This window comes from Oncorhynchus kisutch, linkage group LG3, assembly GCF_002021735.2.
Source record: "Oncorhynchus kisutch isolate 150728-3 linkage group LG3, Okis_V2, whole genome shotgun sequence".
Classification (NCBI taxonomy): domain Eukaryota; kingdom Metazoa; phylum Chordata; class Actinopteri; order Salmoniformes; family Salmonidae; genus Oncorhynchus; species Oncorhynchus kisutch.
In genome coordinates, this window is record NC_034176.2 from 36467447 (window position 1) to 36489841 (window position 22395).

At 45.5% G+C, this 22395-nt stretch overlaps 2 protein-coding genes across 5 annotated transcripts in view; both read left to right on the forward strand.

The window, feature by feature from the left end:
- The window catches only part of LOC109881951 (histone acetyltransferase KAT6A-like), a 37396-nt gene extending 31203 nt beyond the window's left edge, over window positions 1–6193 (forward strand). For 3 of the 4 annotated variants that reach the window (XM_020474052.2, XM_031805251.1, XM_031805254.1), the window contains exon 17: window positions 612–6193. In XM_020474052.2, coding sequence (XP_020329641.1) covers window positions 612–3895 — 3284 coding nt within the window. In that variant the 3' untranslated portion in view covers window positions 3896–6193. The remainder of the gene's footprint in view (window positions 1–611) is intronic. The other variant, XR_004205520.1, reaches the window with a different exon arrangement.
- Window positions 6194–11351: 5158 nt separating this feature from the next.
- On the forward strand, window positions 11352–22361 carry ap3m2 (adaptor related protein complex 3 subunit mu 2). Its single transcript, XM_020474062.2, has 9 exons — window positions 11352–11481; window positions 11972–12249; window positions 13579–13750; window positions 14042–14179; window positions 14316–14401; window positions 17432–17565; window positions 19557–19764; window positions 19989–20133; window positions 20844–22361. The coding sequence occupies exons 2-9, from the start codon at window positions 11977–11979 to the stop codon at window positions 20942–20944; spliced, it is 1257 nt and encodes a 418-aa protein (XP_020329651.1). The 5' UTR covers window positions 11352–11481; window positions 11972–11976; the 3' UTR covers window positions 20945–22361.
- The last annotated feature ends 34 nt before the right edge of the window (window positions 22362–22395 follow it).

Sequence of the window (22395 nt, forward strand, 5' to 3'; positions counted from 1 at the left end):
CATGACAATGATCCCAAACACACCGCCCGGGCAACGAAGGAGTGGCTTCGTAAGAAGCATTTCAAGGTCCTGGAGTGGCCTAGCCAGTCTCCAGATCTCAACCCCATAGAAAGTCTTTGGAGGGAGTTGAAAGTCCGTGTTGCCCAGCAACAGCCCCAAAACATCACTGCTCTAGAGGAGATCTGCATGTAGGAATGGGCCAAAATACCAGCAACAGTGTGTGAAAACCTTGTGAAGACTTACAGAAAACGTTTGACTTCTGTCATTGCCAACAAAGGGTATATAACAAAGTATTGAGATAAACTTTTGTTATTGACCAAATACTTATTTTCCACCATAATTTGCAAATAAATTCATTCTACAATGTGATTTTCTGGATTTTTTTTTCTCATTTTGTCTGTCATAGTTGAAGTGTACCAATGATGAAAATTACAGGCCTCATCTTTTTAAGTAGGAGAACTTGCACAATTGGTGGCTGACTAAATACTTTTTTGCCCCACTGTATGTAGCAATGTATAGGTGTACAGTAGCTAGGCATTGATATACAGTACTTGCTTGAGTAAATCTGTATGTGTAACAATGGATATCTCTCCCCCTCTGTTCTCGTATAGAACCCACTCCTGTTCTGAAGTCAGTTGCCTCCCTACGGAACCCAGAGCCCACGGCCTCCGCAGACACCCCAGAGTCCCCCGTCAAGAAGAAGAAAGGCTGGCCCAAGGGCAAGCCCCGCAAGCCCCTGCACTTGAGGAAATGGCCGAGCAGACCACCTGGCAGCGGGGCCAACCAGAACGCAGGGGACACCAGTCTGACCACCTCGGGCGACCCTCCGCCCCCCAAGATCAAGATGAAGCCGGGCCGCAAGCCCCAGAGCTGGTACCTACAGCGGGCCCAGGAGGAGGCCAAGAGGCAGGAGGCAGAGAGACCGAGGCTGGGTCTGGGAGGGGGGCAGCAGCTAGAGGACCGAGCCTGCAAGAGGTCCTCCAGAGCTGCAGCTACCGACAATGACAAACGCAAAGACAAAGACTCTGATGAAGAGGACGACTACCCCCCCAAGCCCGTGGAGCAGAAGATCCCCAAGAGGCGGGGGCGACCGCCCAAAAACCCATCCCTGCTACAACAACCCGTCCCTAAGCCGCTCCCTGTCTCGGAGCCAGAGGAGGAGGAGGAGGAGGAGGAGGAGGAGACAGAGAGGGGCTGGGTAGAGGACAAACCGAGCCATCCACCGACCCGCTCCCTGCTCTCCCCGTCTTCTACCGGAGGCCCCAGTGCCTCCCAGCCCAGCAGGCCAGACAAGAACAGAGACATGGCTGACAGGGAGGATGAGGAAGACGAGGAGAGGGAGGACGAGGAGTGTGCGAGCCTGGGCAGCAGCAGCAGGAGGACCGTGGCAATGCCAGGCTCGGGGAGCAGACGCAGCGAAGACCATGATGCAGACGACGAAGGAGACGGACACCTGGAGGACAAGAGCAACAGCAAGAAGAGGAAGAGCCAGGACTCTGAGGAGGAGGAAGAGCCTGCCTCCCCCGCCTGCTCTCCGCCCGTCAAAGAGGAACCCCAGGGTGCGGAAGGTTTTTTAGACATGCAGGGAAGCGTGCAGGCCAGAGACGCCTATGTCAGCAAGCAAGAGGAGGAGGACGAAGAGGAGGACGACGAAGAGGCGGAGGAGGAGCTGCAGGAGGTGAAGTGCCGGCCGCTGGACGCAGCACAGGACGAGAGGAGGCGACGGCGAGAGGCAGAGGAGTCAGCAGCGGCAGCTGCGGCGGTGGAGACTGTGACAGCCATCTCAGTCCCCTCCGAGCCCCTAGAGCAGCAGCCGCTGCACCCCGAGGACAAGGCTGTCACGGTGCTGATGGAGCCCCAGCACCCACACCCCCACCAGCACCCCGACTCCTTCAAGGAGGAGCTGACCCACCACCACGGGTCCCACCACGGCCAGCACCACCACAACAACGAGCTGGACCTGGAGACGGTGCAGGCGGTCCAGTCTCTGACCCAGGGAGAGGCCCAGGACGAGGAGCCAGAGAGCCACGGGGTCTCCCACGGAGCCTACCAGGACTGTGAAGAGACGCTGGCCGCCTGCCGCACCCTGCAGAGCTACAGCCACGCCGGGGAGACAGAGGAGGAGGCTACCCACCTGGCTTTGGTGGAGGAGTGTGGAGCCTCCCAACACAGCAGCCCCCTACCCCATACCAACCCGCCCATGACCCCTTTACCCAGCCAATCAGTCCGCTCCGTCAACAGCCCAGCAGGCGTGACCCCAGGAGGGGTGATGGAGTCTGGGCTGGGGCAGCAGAGAGAGGGCACGCCAGGCCCTACTGGGGGAACAGGGGGAGGGGTGTACACCCAGATCACCCCTGAGCACCCCAGCTCTCTCTCAGCCCCGTCCCTGCAGAACATGGAGACCAGTCCCATGATGGACGTGCCGTCGGTGTCGGACCACTCCCAGCAGGTGGTGGACAGTGGATTCAGTGACCTGGGTAGCATCGAGAGCACCACAGAGAACTATGACAATCCCAGCAGCTACGATTCCACCATGGGCAGCGGGGGAGGGAACAACAGCGGTAACCATGCGGTCGCCTCGACCTCGTCGGCGGCGGGCTCTTCCTCTAACTCGGCCACGCCCTCCTCACAGGGCAACAGCTGCTCCTTTGTCCCGGCGCCCGGCCTCACGTCTCCCAGCGGCGCCGTGACATCACAGCTCGCCATGGGCAGCTGCAGCCTCATCCAACAGACCGGGCCAGGGCCCAATAATGGTCCGGGAGCCAACATGGGTGGCAACAACAGTGTGTCTCAGCCTCCGCTGCCACCCCGTCCGCCGTCTGCTAACACCCACCAAGGCATCAAGTCCCCTCAGAGTTTTGTGAACGAGAGGCCGCCCAGCGCCAGCCAGCAGTCCCAGAAAAAAGTGCAGCAGCCCTCTCAGCAGCAGCAGCAGGCTCCCAACCCCCAGCCCTCGGCCCCTCCAAACCCCCACACGCCCCAGCAGCAGCAGCCCCTATCCCAGTGCAGTATGGGGAACGGCTTTGGCTCCACACCAATGATCATGGAGATCCCTGAGAGTGCCTCCCAGGGTGGGGGCCGCAGCCTCTACGAGCGGATGGGCCAGGACTTTGGTGCAGGGGGTTACCCCCAGCCCTCGGCCACGTTCAGCCTGGCTAAGCTGCAGCAGCTCACCAACACCATCATGGACCCCCACGCCATGCCCTACTCGCACTCGGCCTCTGTCACGTCATACGCCACCAGTGTTTCTCTGTCTAACCCCGGTCTGGCCCAGCTCTCCCCCTCCCCACACCCTCCCTTAACCCAGGGCCAGGCCACCATGAGCCCCCCTCCACAAATGAGCTCTGGTTCCATGAACCTGGGCTCCCTGCAGCTGCAGTGCAACATGCCCACAGGCAACATCGGCCTGCCTCCCCCGCCCCACACCCAGAGGCTGCAGGGCCAGATGGCCACAGTGAAGGGCCACATCGCCATCCGCTCCAAGGCCCAGCTGGCCCCCGCTCCCTCCCCGCACCAGCAGCAGCTGTACGGCCGCAGCTCTGGGTCCGTGGCCATGCAAGGCTCGCCCCGTACCCTGTCCGTGCAGCGCAGTATGATGCCCAACCTCATGCCCACGCCGGCCGGCTACAACACCATGAACATGAACCAGCTGAACGCCATGTCGGCCGGCTACCGCATGCCACAGCCTATGATGAACAGCGGTTACCATGGGAACCCCCCTTACATGAACCAGCCCGCCCAGTACCCCATGCAAATGCAGATGGGCATGATGGGGGGGCAGGGGTACCCGCAGCAGCCTATGCAGCCCAATCACCACGGCAACATGATGTACACGGGCCCCACCCACCACAGTTACGCTGGCGTCCCCAAACAGTCGCCTTACATGAGCAGATGAGTAGAGAACCCCACAGCAACGCTGCAGCTCTCAAGAGATGGGGGGGGACACTCTCCGACCTGGCACTCTGATGTAGGGAGGGACTCTGCTGTCGCCTCTTTACTGTATTACTTGGTGTTGAATCCACCCTCTCCAAAGCCAGAGCGAGCATAAGGGGAGAGCAAGGGGAGACTATTTTCAATGTTTTGTATGTGTAATTTTGTTCTATTCAGTTGGATTCATCCCCCACCCCCAAGCTGGCTGTGTAGGGAGTATGCTGGCACGATACATAACGTGTAACTGGACCTCTGGTACTGTCTGGCAGACTGCACTAGTCTAGTCAGACCTACACGACACGCTCCTCTCTGGCACAGTTTCTACGCTAACGGAAGGCTCCACTGTTTACTGGGAGGAGAGTGGAGGAGGAGGAGGAGGAAGAAGATGGGCTGAAACATGGACTTTGGAGGACCTTACATTGTCAAAACTGAGAGGTTAACTAAATATATTAAACCATGCACACAATATTGTAATTGACATAGGAAGCCTTAACTTGGAAAAAAAGAGACTGATTATAATTGTAGATGGACTTTTCTTTCAATATATTTGAATACTTTCATTGTTTTTATTTTGACAAGCGTTGAAAACAACTTGCGTGCAGTCCAACCTCTCTATGCTTTGGTCTTGAAGTAAGGCATACTGAAATGGTGGTACACCCTCTAGCGCCGACACACACACACACACTCTCTCGCTCTCACTCTCTCACTCACACACACACTCTCTCGCTCTCACTCTCACACTCACACACACCCCTCTCCATTGCCACTTGGTGAGCCGGGGCACTTCAGTCTTAGAGTTGAGATTCATGGGTCCTAAGTGTCACAACAGTGTCAGGAGTCTGTCTTCCTGGTAGGAGGGTGTGTATCTGGGGGGGCACCACTCCACCCAGGATGCTGTAGCTGTTCGTTCTGGAATGTTTAGATGTAAATATTCTGCTACTTCCTGTCGATTCACAGTCAGTCAGCGAGCCAGCTAGTCTCCCCTCAGTGGCAGGCAGAAGAAATTGCAGCACTTACATTTTATTTTAAAAAATAAATAATGTTGGTCACACTCTACAGAAGGCTATTATTAGGCTTTTTTACCCATTTGATGGTGTGTCTGTCATCCCCATGCAGTTGACCTTCCAGGGAAAGAGATGAGGTCTGCCAGGTGGAGTAACTCACTGCTTTAAGGAAAACCAGCTGTTGGAAATTAGCTGAGCCACTTCATTCAAGTGTTAGTAACCCACAAACCGAGGTCAAGGCATCCTCTCTGAACACTGTTTTCTGTTAAAAGGAGTCAATCTGTGCAAGTCTGCAGTGCACTTCCATTGATTAATAGAGATGTCTGCGCTCTATGGACCATCGACATACGGAGAGGTGGCCAATGCCAAATACTGTGCATTGTGTACGCCTTGCCCCCCCACACACACCGACATCTGGATGGTCACTGTGTTAGGATGGGACGGGTGGTGGAGGAATTGACCCAGTTATCTCAATGTTCCAGTATTCAAAGTCAAAATGAAGATACTTTTCTTACAGACCTGACGTTTTCATATATTATTTGTTTTTTTGTTTTTTTTAATTTCTCTGAACTTTATCAGACTGGGCAGCTTTCTTTTATGACACAAGCTGACTCTTTTTGACTTTAGAAAACCTATTGTAGAGAATGTTTTTTCTATAATATAAAAAATAAATATTCTGACATTGGTACTGTCATTTTTTTCACTTCTGTTTCAGGAAAAAAAAACTACATTTTTTAGCTCGACTCTTGAGGTAATATTATTAAGAAATTCAAAACAAAAAAAATTCTCACTTTTAGTGAATTTAAGATGCCTTTTAACCTCTCCATTCCATCTCATCTCTAGAGTTTTCTATCTTTGTGTAGTATATTAATGCTATTTTAAAACAAAAGGAAGAAACATATCTGAAGGCCACTTAGCCGTTCTTTTGTTTCAAATTTTTTTTTGTGTGTGTGTGTATAGGACGACTTCCTTGCGTTTTAAGAGGCATGTAAAAATGAGCTCAGTATATTTGTCTGTTTATATCGCTTCCCTTTTTGTATCCTTTGTAATTGTACATGGTGCATTGTGAGCTAAGAGAGTACAAGATAGAGGTGAGGCTGGCTGGGTGCATAGCGATGGTTGATAGTGCCCTGCTGCCTCTGTCTCTCTACTTTGTCCCTGTATGTATTTCCATTTATTTGTTTTTCTTTCTTAGCAAGTACTTTCAAAGAACTCTGTACATTTTAACATAAAACAAAAATAAATTATGTTGAGCCATGTATGTTGTCATGTAATTTTTTTGATCCATTGTTCAGACTTTTAATAATTGCGGCTCCTTGGCAGTGATTTTCTCACTTTAACCAGAAATTGATTTCAATTCTTGTTTGCTATGTGTAGCTGGCTCATATATACCGAACAAAAATAAACGCAACATACAACAATTTCAATGATTTTACTGAGTTACAGTTCATATAAGGTAATCAGTCAGTTAGGCCCTAATCTATGAATTTCACATGACTGAGCCAATCAGAATGAGTTTTTCCCCACAAAAGGATTTATTACAGACAGAAATACTCAATGTCCAGTTGGCTGGTCTCAGACAATCCTGCAGGTGAAGAAGCTGGATGTGGAAGTCCTGGGCTGGCGTGGTAACGTGTGGTCTGCAGTTGAGGCCGGTCGGACGTACTTCCAAATTCTCTAAAACGACGTTGGAGGTGGTTTATTGTCGGTTGGGAAGTAACAGATTACAAAACAAATGGTAACTGATCCGTTACTTTACCAGCAAACCCACCTGAGTAAGCCTGACCACTATGATGACACACCAAATATGTTTGATGAATCGTGGGAAAAGAGCAGGAATAGGCTTTTGTAGGCTACAATCCAAGCTGTCTTCCAATGGTGTGACTGCTGTCAGCATCCAAAGATTATCCAATGTGAATAAAGGTTTGGAGGTAAGGATGACAGCAGTGGTGTACAGTCGTGGCCAAAAGTTTTGGGAATGACACAAATATTAATTTTAACAAAGTCTGCTGCCTCAGTTTGTATGATGGCAATTTGCATATAGTCCAGAATGTTTGCCATGCAAATTAACTGAATCCCCCAAAAAACATTGCCACTGCATTTCAGCCCTGCCACAAAAGGACCAGCTGACATGTTAGTGATTCTCTTGTTAACACAGGTGTGAGTGTTGACGAGGACAAGGCTGGAGATCACTCTGTCATGCTGATTGAGTTCGAATAACAGACTGGAAGCTTCAAAAGGAGAGTGGTGCTTGGAATCATTGTTCTTCCTCTGTCAACCATCATTGCCGTCATTGCTTTGCACAAAAAGGGCTTCACAGTCAAGGATATTGCTGCCAGTAAGATTGTACCTAAAAAAACATTTATCGGATCATCATGAACTTCAAGGAGAGCGGTTCAATTGTGAAGAAGGCTTCAGAGCGCCCAAGAAAGTCCAGCAAGCGCCAGAACCGTCTCCTAAAGTTGATTCAGCTGCGGGATCGGGGCACCACCAGTACAGAGCTTGCTCAGGAATGGCAGCAGGCAGGTGTGAGTGCATCTGCACGCACAGTGAGGCAACGACTTGGAGGATGGCCTGGTATCAAGAAGGACAGCAAAGAAGCCACTTCTCTCCAGGAAAAACATCAGGGACAGACTGATATTCTGCAAAAGGTACAGGGATTGGACTGCTGAGGACTGGGGTCAAGTCGTTTTCTCTGATGAATCCCCTTTCCGATTGTTTGGGGCATCCGGACAAGCTTTTTTCCAGAGAAGACAAGGTGAGCGCTACCATCAGTCCTGTGTCATGCCAACAGTAAAGCATCCTGAGACCATTCATGTGTGGGGTTGCTTCTCAGCCAAGGGAGTGGGCTCACTCACAATTTTGCCTAAGAACACAGCCATGAATAAAGAATGGTACCAACACATCCTCCGAGAGCAACTTCTCCCAACCATCCAGGAACAGTTTGGTGACGAACAATGCCTTTTCCAGCATGATGGAGCACCTTGCCATAAGGCAAAAGTTGACTAAGTGGCTCGGGGAACAAAACATCGATATTTTGGGTCCATGGCCAGGAAACTCCCCAGACCTTAATCCTATCCTTGTGGTCAATCCTCAAGAGGCGGGTGGACAAACAAAAACCCACAAATTCTGACAAGAATGGGCTGCCATCAGTCAGGATGTGGCCCAGAAGTTAATTGACAGCATGCCAGGGCGGATTGTAGAGGTCTTGAAAAAGAAGGGTCAACACTGCAAATATTGACTCTTTGCATCAACGTCATGTAATTGTCAATAAAAAGCCCTTATGAAATGCTTGTAATTATACTTCAGTATTCCATAGTAACATCTGACAAAAATATCTAGAGACACTGAAGCAGCAAAATTTGTGGAAATTAATATTTGTGTCATTCTCAAAACTTTTGGCCACGACTGTAGTCTACAGCGATATGGATATCACTTATTATTGATATCTACATAGCGCATTGATGTGAATCACACTGCTACTCTCATTTAGCTATTTGTGCCTTACGGATTGTGGTTGTGGATGGCTGTTCACAAATCTAAATGTGTATTTGAACCCAATAATGTTTGAATTCAAGAAGTTTAAGCTGCCTATCAATCATTGTTTTTGAAATCAGTGGACATTCAGTGAAAAATGCACTCTTCCAACAGCCGTATAGTGTGGATCCAAGCCTATGGAATAAAAGTGGGGCTTTTATTGTTCAATCTAATTCATGCTGATAAAAAAATAAATATCAATAGGCCTAATGGACACAGGCTCAAACTCGCACACTTTTTATAGACTTAAAGGGGAAATCTGTAGTTACTGATCCATTTTTGGACTTATAAATGATATATTAATGTAAAGCTATACATCAATATATGTCCAGCTATGTAAACTTTAACACTGATTTATCCTGCAAAAGATGACGTTCAATTGGTAACATACATTTTTTGTCTTCTAATGCTTCTTAATAACTGAATGTAATCAGATTACATTACTGAGTTTGGCTAATCAAAAAGTTGAGTTACTGATGAGAATTTTGGACAGATTACATTTAGAAAGTAACCTACCCAACTCTGTTTATGGTAGAGAAATTAACATTCAATTCTCTGGCAACAGCTCTGGTGGACATTCCTGCAGTCAGCATGCCAATTGCACGCTCCTTCAAAACTTGACATCTGTGGTATTGTGTTGTGTGAAAAAATGGCACATTTTAGAGTGGCCTTTTATTGTCCGCAGCACAACGTGCAGCTGTGCAATGATCATGCTGTTTAATCAGCATCCTGATATGCCACACCTGTCTTGGAGAGACTACAGAAAGATAGGGACGGTGTTGATCCATCTGGTTTGTTTAAAAGACATCTGGATACTGTGTATCAGGATTTTGTGGCCATTTACACAGATGGTTCAAAAGATCCAAGGACAGGAAGTACTGGGTCAGCATTTGTATTGCAGGAATGTGGGGTGGAAGTAAGGACATGTATTATAGATCATCTGGCTGTATATACAGTGGAGCTGATGGACACACTCTTGGCCTTGCAGTGGGTGGAGGAAGTCCAGCCAGAAGTTATTTGCTCTGATTCATGTGCAGTGTTAATGAATCTACAGTCCTTTAGATCATGTAGCAGACAAGACCTGCTTTGTGAGGTGCTACAAGCCCATGGCAGGATTAGACAGATGGATATACAGATCAGATTTACTTGGGTCCCAGCCCATGTGGGGGTGGAGGGGAACGAGGCAGTTGATGTACTGGCTAAACAAGCACTTAGAAGTGGCGATGTTGTAGTTTCAATGAGCAAGGCAGAGGTAAAAAGCCTGATATGGACCGTGATGTTGCAGAGATGGCAGGAGCAGTGGAATAGAGATACTAAGAGCAGGCATTTATTTCAAATACAGAGGGAAGTTGGGGAGGCTATTTTTACAACATTAAGGGTGGGACACAGACAGTTGAATAAGTCCTTAAATATGATAGGAAATCATCCAACAGGAAAGTGTGATTGTTGCCAGGAAACAGAGACATTGGAGCATGTATTGATACAGCGTGGGCAGTATCAGAGAGAAAGAGAGAGGCTGAGATCTAGTATGAGGGAGAAGGGGATACAGGAAATTAGTATAAAGAGTATATTGAGTAGAACATCATTAGACAGTCTCAAATATTTTATCTTTTTTAAGAGAAACGGGACAGGCTGGCAGGATTTTGTGGCGCAGTGGTCTAAGGCACTGCATCTCAGTGCTAGAGGTGTCACTACAGACACCCTGATTCGAATCCAGGCTGTATTATAACTGGCCGTGGTTGGGAGTCTCATAGGGTGGCGATAAACACCACTGAAGAAGAAGCTACACCTGTCAGGTGGATGTATTATCTTGGCAAAGGAGAAATGCTAACAGGGATGTAAACAAATTTGTGCACAACATTTGAGAGAAATAAGCTTTTTTGTGTATATGAAACACATGGGATCTTTTATTTCAGCTCATGTAACATGGGACCAACACTTTACATGTTAGGCTCCCGAGTGGTGCAGTGATCTAAGACACTGCATCTCAGTGCAAGAGGCATCACTGCAGTACCTGGTTTGAATCCTGGCTGCATCACATCCGGGCGTGATTGGGAGTCCCATAGGGCGGCGCACAATTGGCCCAGCGTCGTCCGGGTTTGGCGGGGTAGGCCGTCATTGTAAATAAGAATTAGTTCTTAACTGACTTGCCTAGTTAAATAAAAAAAGTTGTGTTTATATTTTTGTACCGTATAAGAGTGGATCAAAAGCTAGTCTGTGACTGCAAAAGGTCAGACTGAATGCAAATACATATTTGGCATCCATTTAAAGGATCCATTTGAAGAAAATTGCCAATCACCCCCATAAATGGCTATCTACTTGATAAGACATCTTCAATATGAGTGAGTCCATTATCCAATTTATCATATTTACAGACTCACATATGGAAAACACTACCAAAGGGACCAATTATATTCTGATTTAACAGTAGGCCAATTTATCTCCATTTCACATACAGTATGTAAGTGCCAATGATGTAAATTATATACACATGTATATTTAAAAAGCCTACACTTTAAAAAAAATATAGAGGTTTTACTCCTCCCATGGGCTATGGGTTTGATAGATTAGATACATGGTGGTTTCAGTGTAACCAAGTAAATTATTTTCCATTACATTTTATTCATTGGAAATATATATATTTTGTATCCACAAAATGTATCCACAAAATGAAATCTGATATGATACGTGGACGATGTCTTGACACAAAATGTCAGACACTACGGTGCCGTTTAGCCAATCAAGGTGCATGTTCAGCCTGTGTTTACTGGGCGTTGTCCAATTACAATTGAGTTCCGAGTGGTACTGACAGGCACAAACCTCCGCACTATGGACCAATCACTATTTGGGATAGGAGGGCATTCTTGCTTTTTTTCGTCTCCGATTGGTCCTATCTGGTGTCAGATTTCTCGTCATTCAGGCCAGCTAACTGAGAACAAGCGACGGCCTTCTCTAATCTTTCATTGAAAAAAGACGAAAGCGAGACGAAAACACAAATAGATTGACACCGGTAAGTAATTACACGTTATAAATATAAGGAATATCACTAAAATATTGAGCGCAAGCCATGAATAATTCCGTTTTCATCATCGCTGTAATGACGGCGCTCGCCTGCTGTCACAAGACAACGGTGAGGAGGGGATGTTGTAAGAATACAGAGGCAGGCCTATCGTCCAGTAAAACACCATATATCACACCATCTGTAGTCATCTTATTTCACAGGTTCGTGTGCATGCCTACTGATATTACGGCCGTCCACGGCGGAACCTGATAGCACAGCCGAATATTTAATGAAACTGTGTCGCCTGTGACCTGTCCTATCCCTTTCTCCACATCACAAGTTACATTGTCACTCATCATAGATGTATGTCTATATTGAGAGTACCACAAGCGCTGTGTAACTCAAATGTATATTATATTCCAACTGCATGGATGGTATAGCTAGAATCGTTTTAGAGTCGCTAGCTAAATATTTGTTATTTTTCTGTCTCACCCTCCAGCCAAAATGATCCACAGCCTGTTCCTCGTGAACTCCTCGGGGGACATTTTCCTGGAGAAGCACTGGAAGAGCGTTGTGAGCCGCTCCGTGTGCGACTACTTTTTCGAGGCGCAAGAGCGCGCCAGCGAGCCGGAGAACGTGCCCCCAGTCATCCCGACCCCACACCACTACCTAATCAGTGTGCTAAGGCACCGCATTTACTTTGTGGCAGTTATTCAGAGCGAGGTGCCGCCGCTCTTTGTCATTGAGTTCTTACACAGGGTGGTTGATACATTCCAGGTTTGTACTTGGACTACTTACTTTTCGTCCATTCACTTTCACATGTTCAGGTTGTTAATCACCTTGGTGCGTTCCTAAATTCACTCTGGAGTGCCAAGTGCGCTCCATGTGCTCAGGGCGTTTGTAAATTCAGAGAGTTGTCAGATTGTCAGTTCGTAAATAAGGAGCCTTTTGCTCTCGCACTTTTTTCAATTTTCGCATAAAATGACATTCCCAACTCTCCCCGTAGCTCAGTACCTGAAGCAAGGATATGCATATTCTTTATACCATTTGAAAGGAAACACTTGTGGAAGGAAACACCTGTGAAAATGTGAAATTCATGTAGTAGAATATAACACATTAGATCTGGTAAAAGATAATACAAACAAAAAAAACATTTTTTATATATTTTTTTGTTTTTGTTCAATCATCTTTGAAATGCAAGAGAAAGGCCATACATTGGGATAGGATTCTAGATTTAATTGAGATGTTGTCCACAAGAGTGTGTGTGCAAAAGGTTTTGGGGGGTGGGGTCAAACTGTAGAACCCAGTTCCTACATTTTTAAAATATAAAAATCAATTTTATCAAGCAAAACTGTTTAATTTTATCTCTGGGACCATCAGGATGACAAATCGGAGCAAGAATGTAAGTACATTATTTAGCTTCAGAGGTGAATGTATCAAACCAGTTGTTGTGATAAGTGTTTTGTTGTGCACTATCCTCAAACAATAGCATGGTATTTTTTTTGCTCTTTCTGCCCATATTAGACATGTCTATGTCCCGGAATTAGCTGTTTACAACGTCATTCTAGTCACATTATCGCAAATTGAGCAACAACTGTCCTGGGACACTGATCCCGTAGAGGTTAACTGACTAAAGTTAGCTAGCTACTTCCAGACATAAATGAGAGAACACCTCACTCTGACCAGTTCTTTCACCCTAGCAGAGCTGGTTAGGCTGTGTTCATGTTATCCAGAGCTTTGGTGACTAACTGTGCTGCTGGCAACAATTTAATTACGCTTTTTGCCGACGTTTACTGACACCGGCCATATATTCAACGGGTGTTGAGCGTTCGTAAATGCATCAGTTATTCTGCGCTCTGGCACACTCAAACGAGAGTGCTTTGAAATCAGAGTAGATTGCCAGAGGGAATTTACGAATGCACCCTAAGTCTACCTTGCAATGTAATCCAACTGTTTCTTTGAGTTACTGATTGTCTTATTGTTAAGTTAAAGTGTTACTTTTTAAAATGTTGTAATTCATTTAGTTAAAAATCTCTTCTCATTCTCCATTCCCTCAACTGATCCCTCCCTCCCCTGGCCTCTCACTCCCTCCCTCCCTGTTGTCAGGACTACTTTGGGGTGTGCACGGAGGCAGCGATCAAGGACAATGTGGTGGTAGTATATGAGCTACTAGAGGAGATGCTGGACAATGGTTTCCCCCTGGCCACAGAGTCCAATATCCTCAAAGAGCTCATCAAGCCGCCCACCATCCTGCGCACAGTGGTCAACACCATCACAGGTACCTGAAAATGACCAAGTTTGCCTCTGCACAGTCACTATGTCATCACTTTTTCCTGACCATAACAACCTCAACACCCTAGTATTACACAACGCAACTTGACCAGGAAAAACTCTGGCCCCTAGTCATGACATATGTGTTCATCAATAGTTCTATTTATTTACAGATTATTGGCAGTGGGAGTTGGCTATGATTTGTTTTTAAACTTTGCATCTAGACCCATGTCACTGTACACAACTATCTGAATGTGTGCATCCTGTTTGTGTGTCATTATATTTGACTGTTTTGTAGGCAGTACCAATGTAGGGGAGCAGCTCCCTACTGGCCAGTTGTCCGTGGTGCCATGGCGACGCACTGGAGTGAAGTACACAAACAACGAGGCCTACTTTGATGTAGTGGAGGAGATTGATGCCATAATCGATAAATCAGGTATGGTAGGCATACTGCCCCATCACGCACTCCTGTAAATCTATCTTGACCTATTAAAAATAACCAACACAGAATTTGACTTTCTGATTGAGTCGTTCTCTCTCTCCATCTCTCTGTTTCTCTCACACACTGTTAGGCTCCACTATCACAGCAGAGATCCAGGGGGTGATTGATGCCTGTGTGAAATTAACAGGCATGCCTGACCTCACTCTCTCGTTCATGGTGAGTCCTCTCTTTCGCTCAGTCTCTCTAGCCCAGGGGCGGGCAGTCATTTTGTCTCCAGGGCCACATCGTGATTTCGAAATTCCATTTTTTTGGAGGGGGGGGGGCAATTTGTTTTCGTCAAATGCATTACGGGCCAGAAAAAAATTGCAGTTATTTTAGGTTCATGATCATTTTTGCATGCTTTCTATCTGTACTGAGCAAAAAATATGTCAAATGCACCATGTAAAGTGTTGGTCCCATGTTTCATGAACTGCAATAAAATATCCCAGAAAATTCCATACGCCCAAAAAGCTTATTTCTCTCAAGTAAAAGGCCACTCTCTAAAATGTGCAGTTCTGTCACCCAACACAATGCCACAGATGTCTCAAGTTTTGAGGGACTATGCAATTGGCATGCTAACTGCAGGAATGACCACCAGAGCTGTTCCCAGATAATTGAATGGTCATTTCTCTACCATAAGCCGCCTCAACATCATTTTAGAGAATTTGGCAGTACGTCCAACCAACCGCAGACCACGGGTAACCACGCCAGCCCAGGACCTCCGCACCTGGCTTCTTCACCTGCGGGATTGTCTGAGACCAGCCACCCGGACAGCTGATGAACCTGAGGAGTATTTATGTCTGTAAGAAATCCGTTTTTGTGGGGAAAAGCTCATTCTGATTAGCTGGGCCTGGCTCCCAAGTGGGTGGGCCTATGCCCTCCCAGTCCTACCCATGGCAGCTCCCCTGCCCAGTCATGTGAAATCCATAGACGAGGGCCAAATGAATTTATTTCAGTTGACTGATTTCCTTATATGAACTGTAACTCAGTAAAATTGTTGAAATTGTTCCGTTTTTGTTCAGTATTATTTAAGATGTTCAAGAGTGTTTAAAAAAAATAAAATAAAAATATTTTAACATTTGTCTCTACACACCATAATGTTGTATTTGAGATCAAATGATTTATGAGGCGACAGTACAGAATGTCACCTTTTTGTAGTGCTATTTTCATAGCTGTTTTATCATTTTAGAAATGAATGCATTTTGTATCTAGTCCCCATTTTTGAGGATGTCATAAGTATTTGGACAAATTCACTTAATTTTTTTCAGAACTTTTTGGATGTGTTGGGCCCAATAGAAATGAATGGTAAATTATATATTGTCATTTTGTAGTCACTTTTATTGTAAATACGAATAGAATATCTTAGGCGCAGTGGTATTGAGGAGTCACTGCAGACCCGGGTTCGACCCCGGGCTGTGTCGAGGCCGGCCACGACCAGGAGACCCATGATGGGGCTCACAATTGGCCCAGCATCATCCGGGTTAGGGGAGTTGCAGCGATGGGACAAGACTGTAACCACCAATTTGTATGTCAATATAAAAAAAGTAATTAAAGATTTGATTTAGAATATATTTCTGAACACGCTACATTAATGTTGATGCTACCATGATTATGGATAATTCTGAATAAATCATGTTTAATGGTCAGTGGAAAGTACAGATGCACAACAATACTACATGACAAAATGCTTCCTGAACATCTCATTCCAAAATCATGGACATTAATATTGAGTTGCCCCCCCTTTTGCTGCTATGACAGCCTCCACTCTTCTGGGAAGGCTTTCCACTAAATGCAGGGACTTGCTTCCATTCAGCCACAAAAGCATTAGTGAGGTCGGGCACTGATGTTGAGCGATTAGGCCAGGCTCGCAGTCAGCGTTCCAATTCGATTCGTCTGCCAGATGGTGAAGAGTGATTCATCACTCCAGAGAACACGTTTCCACTGCTCCAGAGTCCAATGGAGGCAAGCTTTACACCACTCCAGACGATGCTTGGCATTGCGCATGGTGATCTTCTGCTTGTGTGTGGCTGCTCGGAAATGGAAGCCAATTTCATGAAGCTCCCAACGAACAGTTCTTGTGCTGGCGTTGCTTCCAGAGGCAGTTTGGAACTCTGTAGTTAGTGTTGCAACTGAGGACAGACCATTTTTATGCGCTTCAGCACTCTGCGGTCCCGTTCTGTGAGCTTGTGTGGCCTACCTCTTCGCAGCTGAGCCGTTGTTGCTCCTAGACTTTCACACTTCACAATAACAGCACACACAGTTGACTGCGGCAGCTCTAGCAGGGCAGTAATTTTAAGAACTGACTTGTTGGAAAGGTGGCATCCTATGACTGTGCCACATTGAATGTCATTGAGCTCTCCAGTAAGGCAATTCTACTGCCAATGATTGTCTATGGAGATTGCATGGCTGTGTGCTTGATTGTATACTTTTGTATATATAGCGTATCATGCCCCTAAAACCTCCTACCATTACCAGCCAATAACAGCAGAGGTTAGCATTTTTGGGGGGGGGGATTTATGCCTCTAACTTTCTCACTCATAGTTATTCAGGATTTGTTCATGAATATCTGTAGTCATGGTAGCATCCATATTAATGTAGAAGTCAAAATAAATACGCAGAGGAGTGTGAATGTATGTACAGTACCAGTCAAAAGTTTGGGGAGACCTATTCATTCAAGGGTTTTTCTGTATTTTGACTATTTTCTACATTGTAGAATAACAGTGAAGACATCAAAACTATGAAATAACACATGGAATAATGTAGTAACCAAAAAAGTGTTAAACAAATCTAAATAGATTTGAGATTCTTCAAAGTAGCCACCCTTTGCCTTGATGACAGCTTTGCACACTCTTGGCATTCTCTCAACCAGCTTCATGAGAAATGCTTTTCCAACAGTCTTGAAGGAGATCCCACATATGCTGAGCAATGAGTAGGTGTGGCCAAACTTTTGACTGGTACTGTATATTTATTTTATTTCTTAGATTTTTTTTTACTCAAACCTCCCGCTGAACAGATTGAATGGGCTGGCGAGACGGATCCGCTGTAGCCAATCGTTTATCTCCAATCCTGTCCCCTGCAAATAGCCGATCACTCTCTGCCTCTCTGTATGACATACTGAAGTTAACTGTATCAAAATGGTCCTATCGGTTTCTGTCACTCCCACTCTCTTTCTCTCTGTCTTGATACCCTTATTTGATCCTGTCACAGAACCCTCGTCTGCTGGATGATGTGAGCTTCCACCCGTGTGTGAGGTTCAAGCGCTGGGAAGCGGAGAGGATCCTCTCCTTCATCCCCCCAGATGGAAACTTCCGGCTGCTCTCCTACCACGTCAGCTCCCAGAAGTCAGTAGCTCTGTTCTCCTCTAGTCTTCTGCTCTGTTTTCTCAGGCTTTACACTGGCTTTAAAATATTATACCACATACAGTGCCTTAACTAGTATTGTCCCGTTTCTGATTTTCTCTATTTATGCATATATTTTTTTTATACTGGATGTTATCAGATCTTCAACCAAAAAGATGTGGTAATGGTAAAGGGAACATAAGTTTACAAATAACAAGACAAAGATACTTATTTAACAAAGTTATGCAAAATCCAATTCCCTTGTGTGAAAAAGTAATTGCCCCTTACACTCAATAACTGGTTGTGCCACCTTTAGCTGCAATGACTGCAACCAAATGCCTCCTGTAGTAGTTGATCAGTCTCACATCGCTGTGGAGGACTTTTGGCCCACTCTTGTCACTGAGTTAACTTCTTTAACTCATTGACATTTGTGGGTTTTCAAGCATGAACTGCTCGTTTCAAGTCCTGCCACATCATCTTAATTGGGATTATGTCTGGACTTTGACTAGGCCATTCCAAAACTTCAAATTTGTTGCTTTTGGACCATTTTCATGTTGACTTGATTGGGTCTTGGATCATTGTCTTTCTGCATGACCCAATTGTTCTTCGCCACCGATCTCAACAAACCATTTCTGTATGGACCTCGCTTCTAGAATGTCATTGTATGCAGTAGCGCTAAGATTTCCCTGGAACTAAGGGGCCTAACCCGAACCATGAAAGTCGGCCCCAGACCATTACCAGGCCAAACTTTAGTTGGCACTATGCATTCGAACAGGTAGCGTTCTCCTGGCATCCACCAAACCCAGATTCATCCATCGGACTGCCAGATGGTGAAGCGTTTCTACTGCTCCAGAGTCCAATAGCGGCGAGCTTTACACCACTCCAACCAACGCTTGGCATTACGCATGGTGATCTTATGCTTATGTGCGGCTGCACAGCCATGGAAACCCATTTCGTGAAGCTCCTGATGAACAGTTATTGTGCTGCTGTTTCTTCCAGAGGCAATTTGGATCTCGGTAGTGAGTGTTGCAACTGAGGATAGATGATTTTTATGCGTTTCAGTACATGGCGTTCTCATTCTGTGAGCTTGTGTGCTCTATCACTTTGCGGCTGAGCTGTTGTTGCTCCTAGACGTTTCCAACTACACAATAACAGCACTTACAGTTGACCAGGGCAGCTCTAGCAGGGCATAAATTTGTCAAACTGACTTGTTGGAAAGTTGGCATCCTATGATGGTGCCACATTGAAAGTTTCTGAGCTCTTCAGTACGGGCCATTCTACTGCCAAAGTTTGTCATGGGACATTGCATTGCTGTGTGCTCAATTTTATATACCTGTCAGCATCTGGTGTGGCTGAAATAGCCAAATCCACTCATTTGAAGGGGTGTCCACATAGTCTTGGCCATGTTGTGCATGTGCTTAAGGCATAACACACACGTCTGCTTGCTTCCCATTTTCTGAATGTTTACTTTTTCTTGTCGTTGTCTTAATTTTAGTCTCCACCCATTAAGGTCAGCAAGGTATTTCAAAGTAAATTGACATTGTAGTTGTGACTCGACCCAAAACTAGAGTTGTTTTAAAGTGTTAGCTAGATGAAGACCCGTGTTTGGTTGAATGTTTACATGAATTTATTAAATGGAGGTTTTAATTCTCAAAACATCCATTTGACAAAGCATTAGATGTAAGTAGTATAGTTTTAGGAATGTAGTGCAGTGTCTTGGTATAGATTGGATCATTATCTCTTCTGGTTTTGCGATATTTGTCACCAATGCCAGTATGACCCTGACAGTTTACATTTGTATTTCCACATTTTTAGTAAGAAGTTTCACATTTTTAAAAGTTGTAATAACAAACTGACATCTGAGCAGTAAATGATTAACTTGTTTAATTTAGTCTTAGTCACTGGCACACTTTGTTCAGTGTGCTCTGGGTTGTTTTTGTTTCGGTGTCTGTCCTACCTGTGTTCTTCTGACACACTGTGTGTCTGCCCCTCAGTCTGGTGGCCATCCCAGTGTACGTCAAGCACAACATCACGTTCAGGGAGGGTAGTTCTCAGGGCCGCTTTGAGCTGACCCTGGGCCCCAAGCAGACCATGGGGAAGGGAGTAGAGGCTGTTCTGGTCAGCAGCCAGCTGCCCCGCGGAGTTCTCAACACCAACCTCAACCCCACCCAGGGGACATACACCTTCGACCCTGTCACTAAGGTAAGGTGGTGGGGAAGGGAGTGCATGTATGCGTGCGTGTGTGCCGATATGGATTAACCCGACCAGGTGGTGGTGTATGCTGTAAACTTACATAAGGGTATGTGGTCATACATTCCATGGAATGGTTGATTTCTCCCCCCACCCACCTCTGTGTAGTCATAATTATACCCTTCTCCCTATGTGGGGTAATAACATTGTGAGGATATTGTGTTGTCCCTATGCAGCTCCTGTCGTGGGACGTGGGTAAGATCAACCCTCAGAAACTGCCGAGTCTAAAAGGCTCTATGAGCCTGCAGGCAGGGGCCTCCAAGCCAGACGAGAACCCCACCATCAACATCCAGTTCAAGATCCAACAGTCAGCCCTCTCTGGTAAAACACACACACACACAGGTAGCTTCGAGGTTAGAGTGTTGGGCCAGTAACCGAAAGGTTGCTGGTTCAAATACTGGAGCTGACAAGGTAAAAAATAACTTGCTCTGCCCTTGAGCAAGGCACTTAATCCTAATTGCTCCAGGGGGGCTGTACAATGGTGACCCTGGCCGTGACCCCACTCCCCGCAGGTGTCTCAGTGGAAGTTGGTATATGCAACAACACAAAAATACATTACACAATTGTGTTTAACAGACTAATATAAGAACCCCCACAAATTATTAGTAGTATACACACACCTTTATCATAATTGGTTATTACACTCTAGAGTAGACGTTGCCACTTAGCAGCTGATTTAGTATCAGTTTACTTGACCCATAATCATATCAGGGACTAAATAAATATCTAACCCTAGATCAGATCTTATTAATATTCTATCTACTAACTCTATATTACAAAGCATGCTCAGCAGACAATCACATGACATTCACAGTGACACCTTTTCCCATTAGATAGAAACAAGATACTCAATCTCTATTTAATCTATCTGATCCTCAGAGAGGTTTGTATCTGTTTCCAAAAGGGGTTTACGTGTATCTTACGACCCTTGCAGTGGCCAAATCAACGTTTTATGTGACTTTCTGTAGAAATACATTTTGAATAGCAATGTGACACCTTTTCTCCTTTTTAATGTCCTTGTTCTTCTCCAGGACTGAAGGTGAATCGGTTGGATATGTACGGGGAGAAGTACAAGCCATTCAAAGGCATCAAGTACATGACCAAAGCTGGCAAATTCCAGGTCCGGACATAGAGGCTTGACTCGTCACTCTCTGGCCTCTGCACCACTACTGTACAACAGATAGGAGGTGTTTTCAGATGGGGGGGGGGGGGGGGGGGGGGGGGGGGTGTGTGGCTATGATGCATTCCCTGTGTAAATGCATTTCAGGATTTATCCTCACAAACTAGAGGCTCTGCTGTCTAACTGAACTACTACAGAATGTGTGACACGACAAACAAAATCCTGTTTTTAATGGAGTTGTTTGCACTGTCAAATGTGTTAGTTATGAGGTTACCAGTCTCAGCGTAGCTACGGCTAAAATGGGTATCTCTGTTGTCATTTCTGGTTCTCTTTCCAAGCTCTTTGCTATCTTTTTGAGTTCCTCTTGTGAGTGAGAATGGCAGGCAAACCTGTTTATGTGCTTCCCTCAGATGTGTCACTACAGTCTACTGCTAGTACCCTTTTTCTCGTGCTTCAATCAATTCCTTATCATCAACATTGCCCAGAGTTTCTTCTGGTCAGGTTACATGGCTAGGAAACACCCCTGGTGCTACTTCTATTACATTCCTGTGTTATTCCTCGGTCCCCTTAGTATTTTCTATCCTCACTTATTCCGAAACTCCCTGTTTCCTGCATTTTTCTTCTCAGTCCTCCGAACCATGTTGATGGATTTGTCTGTTTGCCTGTCTGTCATCAACACTGAAGTCAACACATTAGAGTTTGAGAATGTGACATGAAATCCCTTCCTCTGAATTATGCACAACCATATTCATTGTTTTATCATCAGTTAATACTGTATGTGTAACCATGTCCTTCCATATCAAATCTACCGGTTGTATTATGCGGGTGATATGTTACTGCTTTTCTCTCTTTATATCATGTAAGGTGTCATGTTGAGCACTTTGCTGTGGCCTACCTGAAATTTTGTCCACCTTAATCACTCTTGATGACCTTTTTTAAAAATGATTATTTATTGACCAATGATTGATCAGGGACTGAATCCTGATCCAAGCACAAGCCTATACTGTATAGCCCCATTATCTTTATTACTCTATACTGACTGACATACTACAGTTTGATAACGATGGGTTGCCCTGTCAAGAATGTTAAAGGTTTGCGTTTGTGTCTGCAGCTTTTGTTTGTGTGTCTGTCAAATGAATTCAAACTTGAGTTTTACAATGGTATGATATTAAAGATTTAAGAATTGATATGATATACCCTGAATTATCGGGTTAATTTGGGTCCTCTCAGTTAGTGGATACTTTGTAACGACTACAATGTAGTCGGTGTAGATCGATCTGGCTGTTACCAACTTCAAGAGCCACATGTTTCTACATGTCTGTAACTTCAAACACATTTCTGTCATGATATCTTGTTATGAGAGGCCATTAATGAAGATGTATGGGAGCTTTTAATGTTTTTGGTTTGATGAACTAAATGGTAAACACACGTTGTGGGTTGTGCTTCTTTTCTATCCCACATCA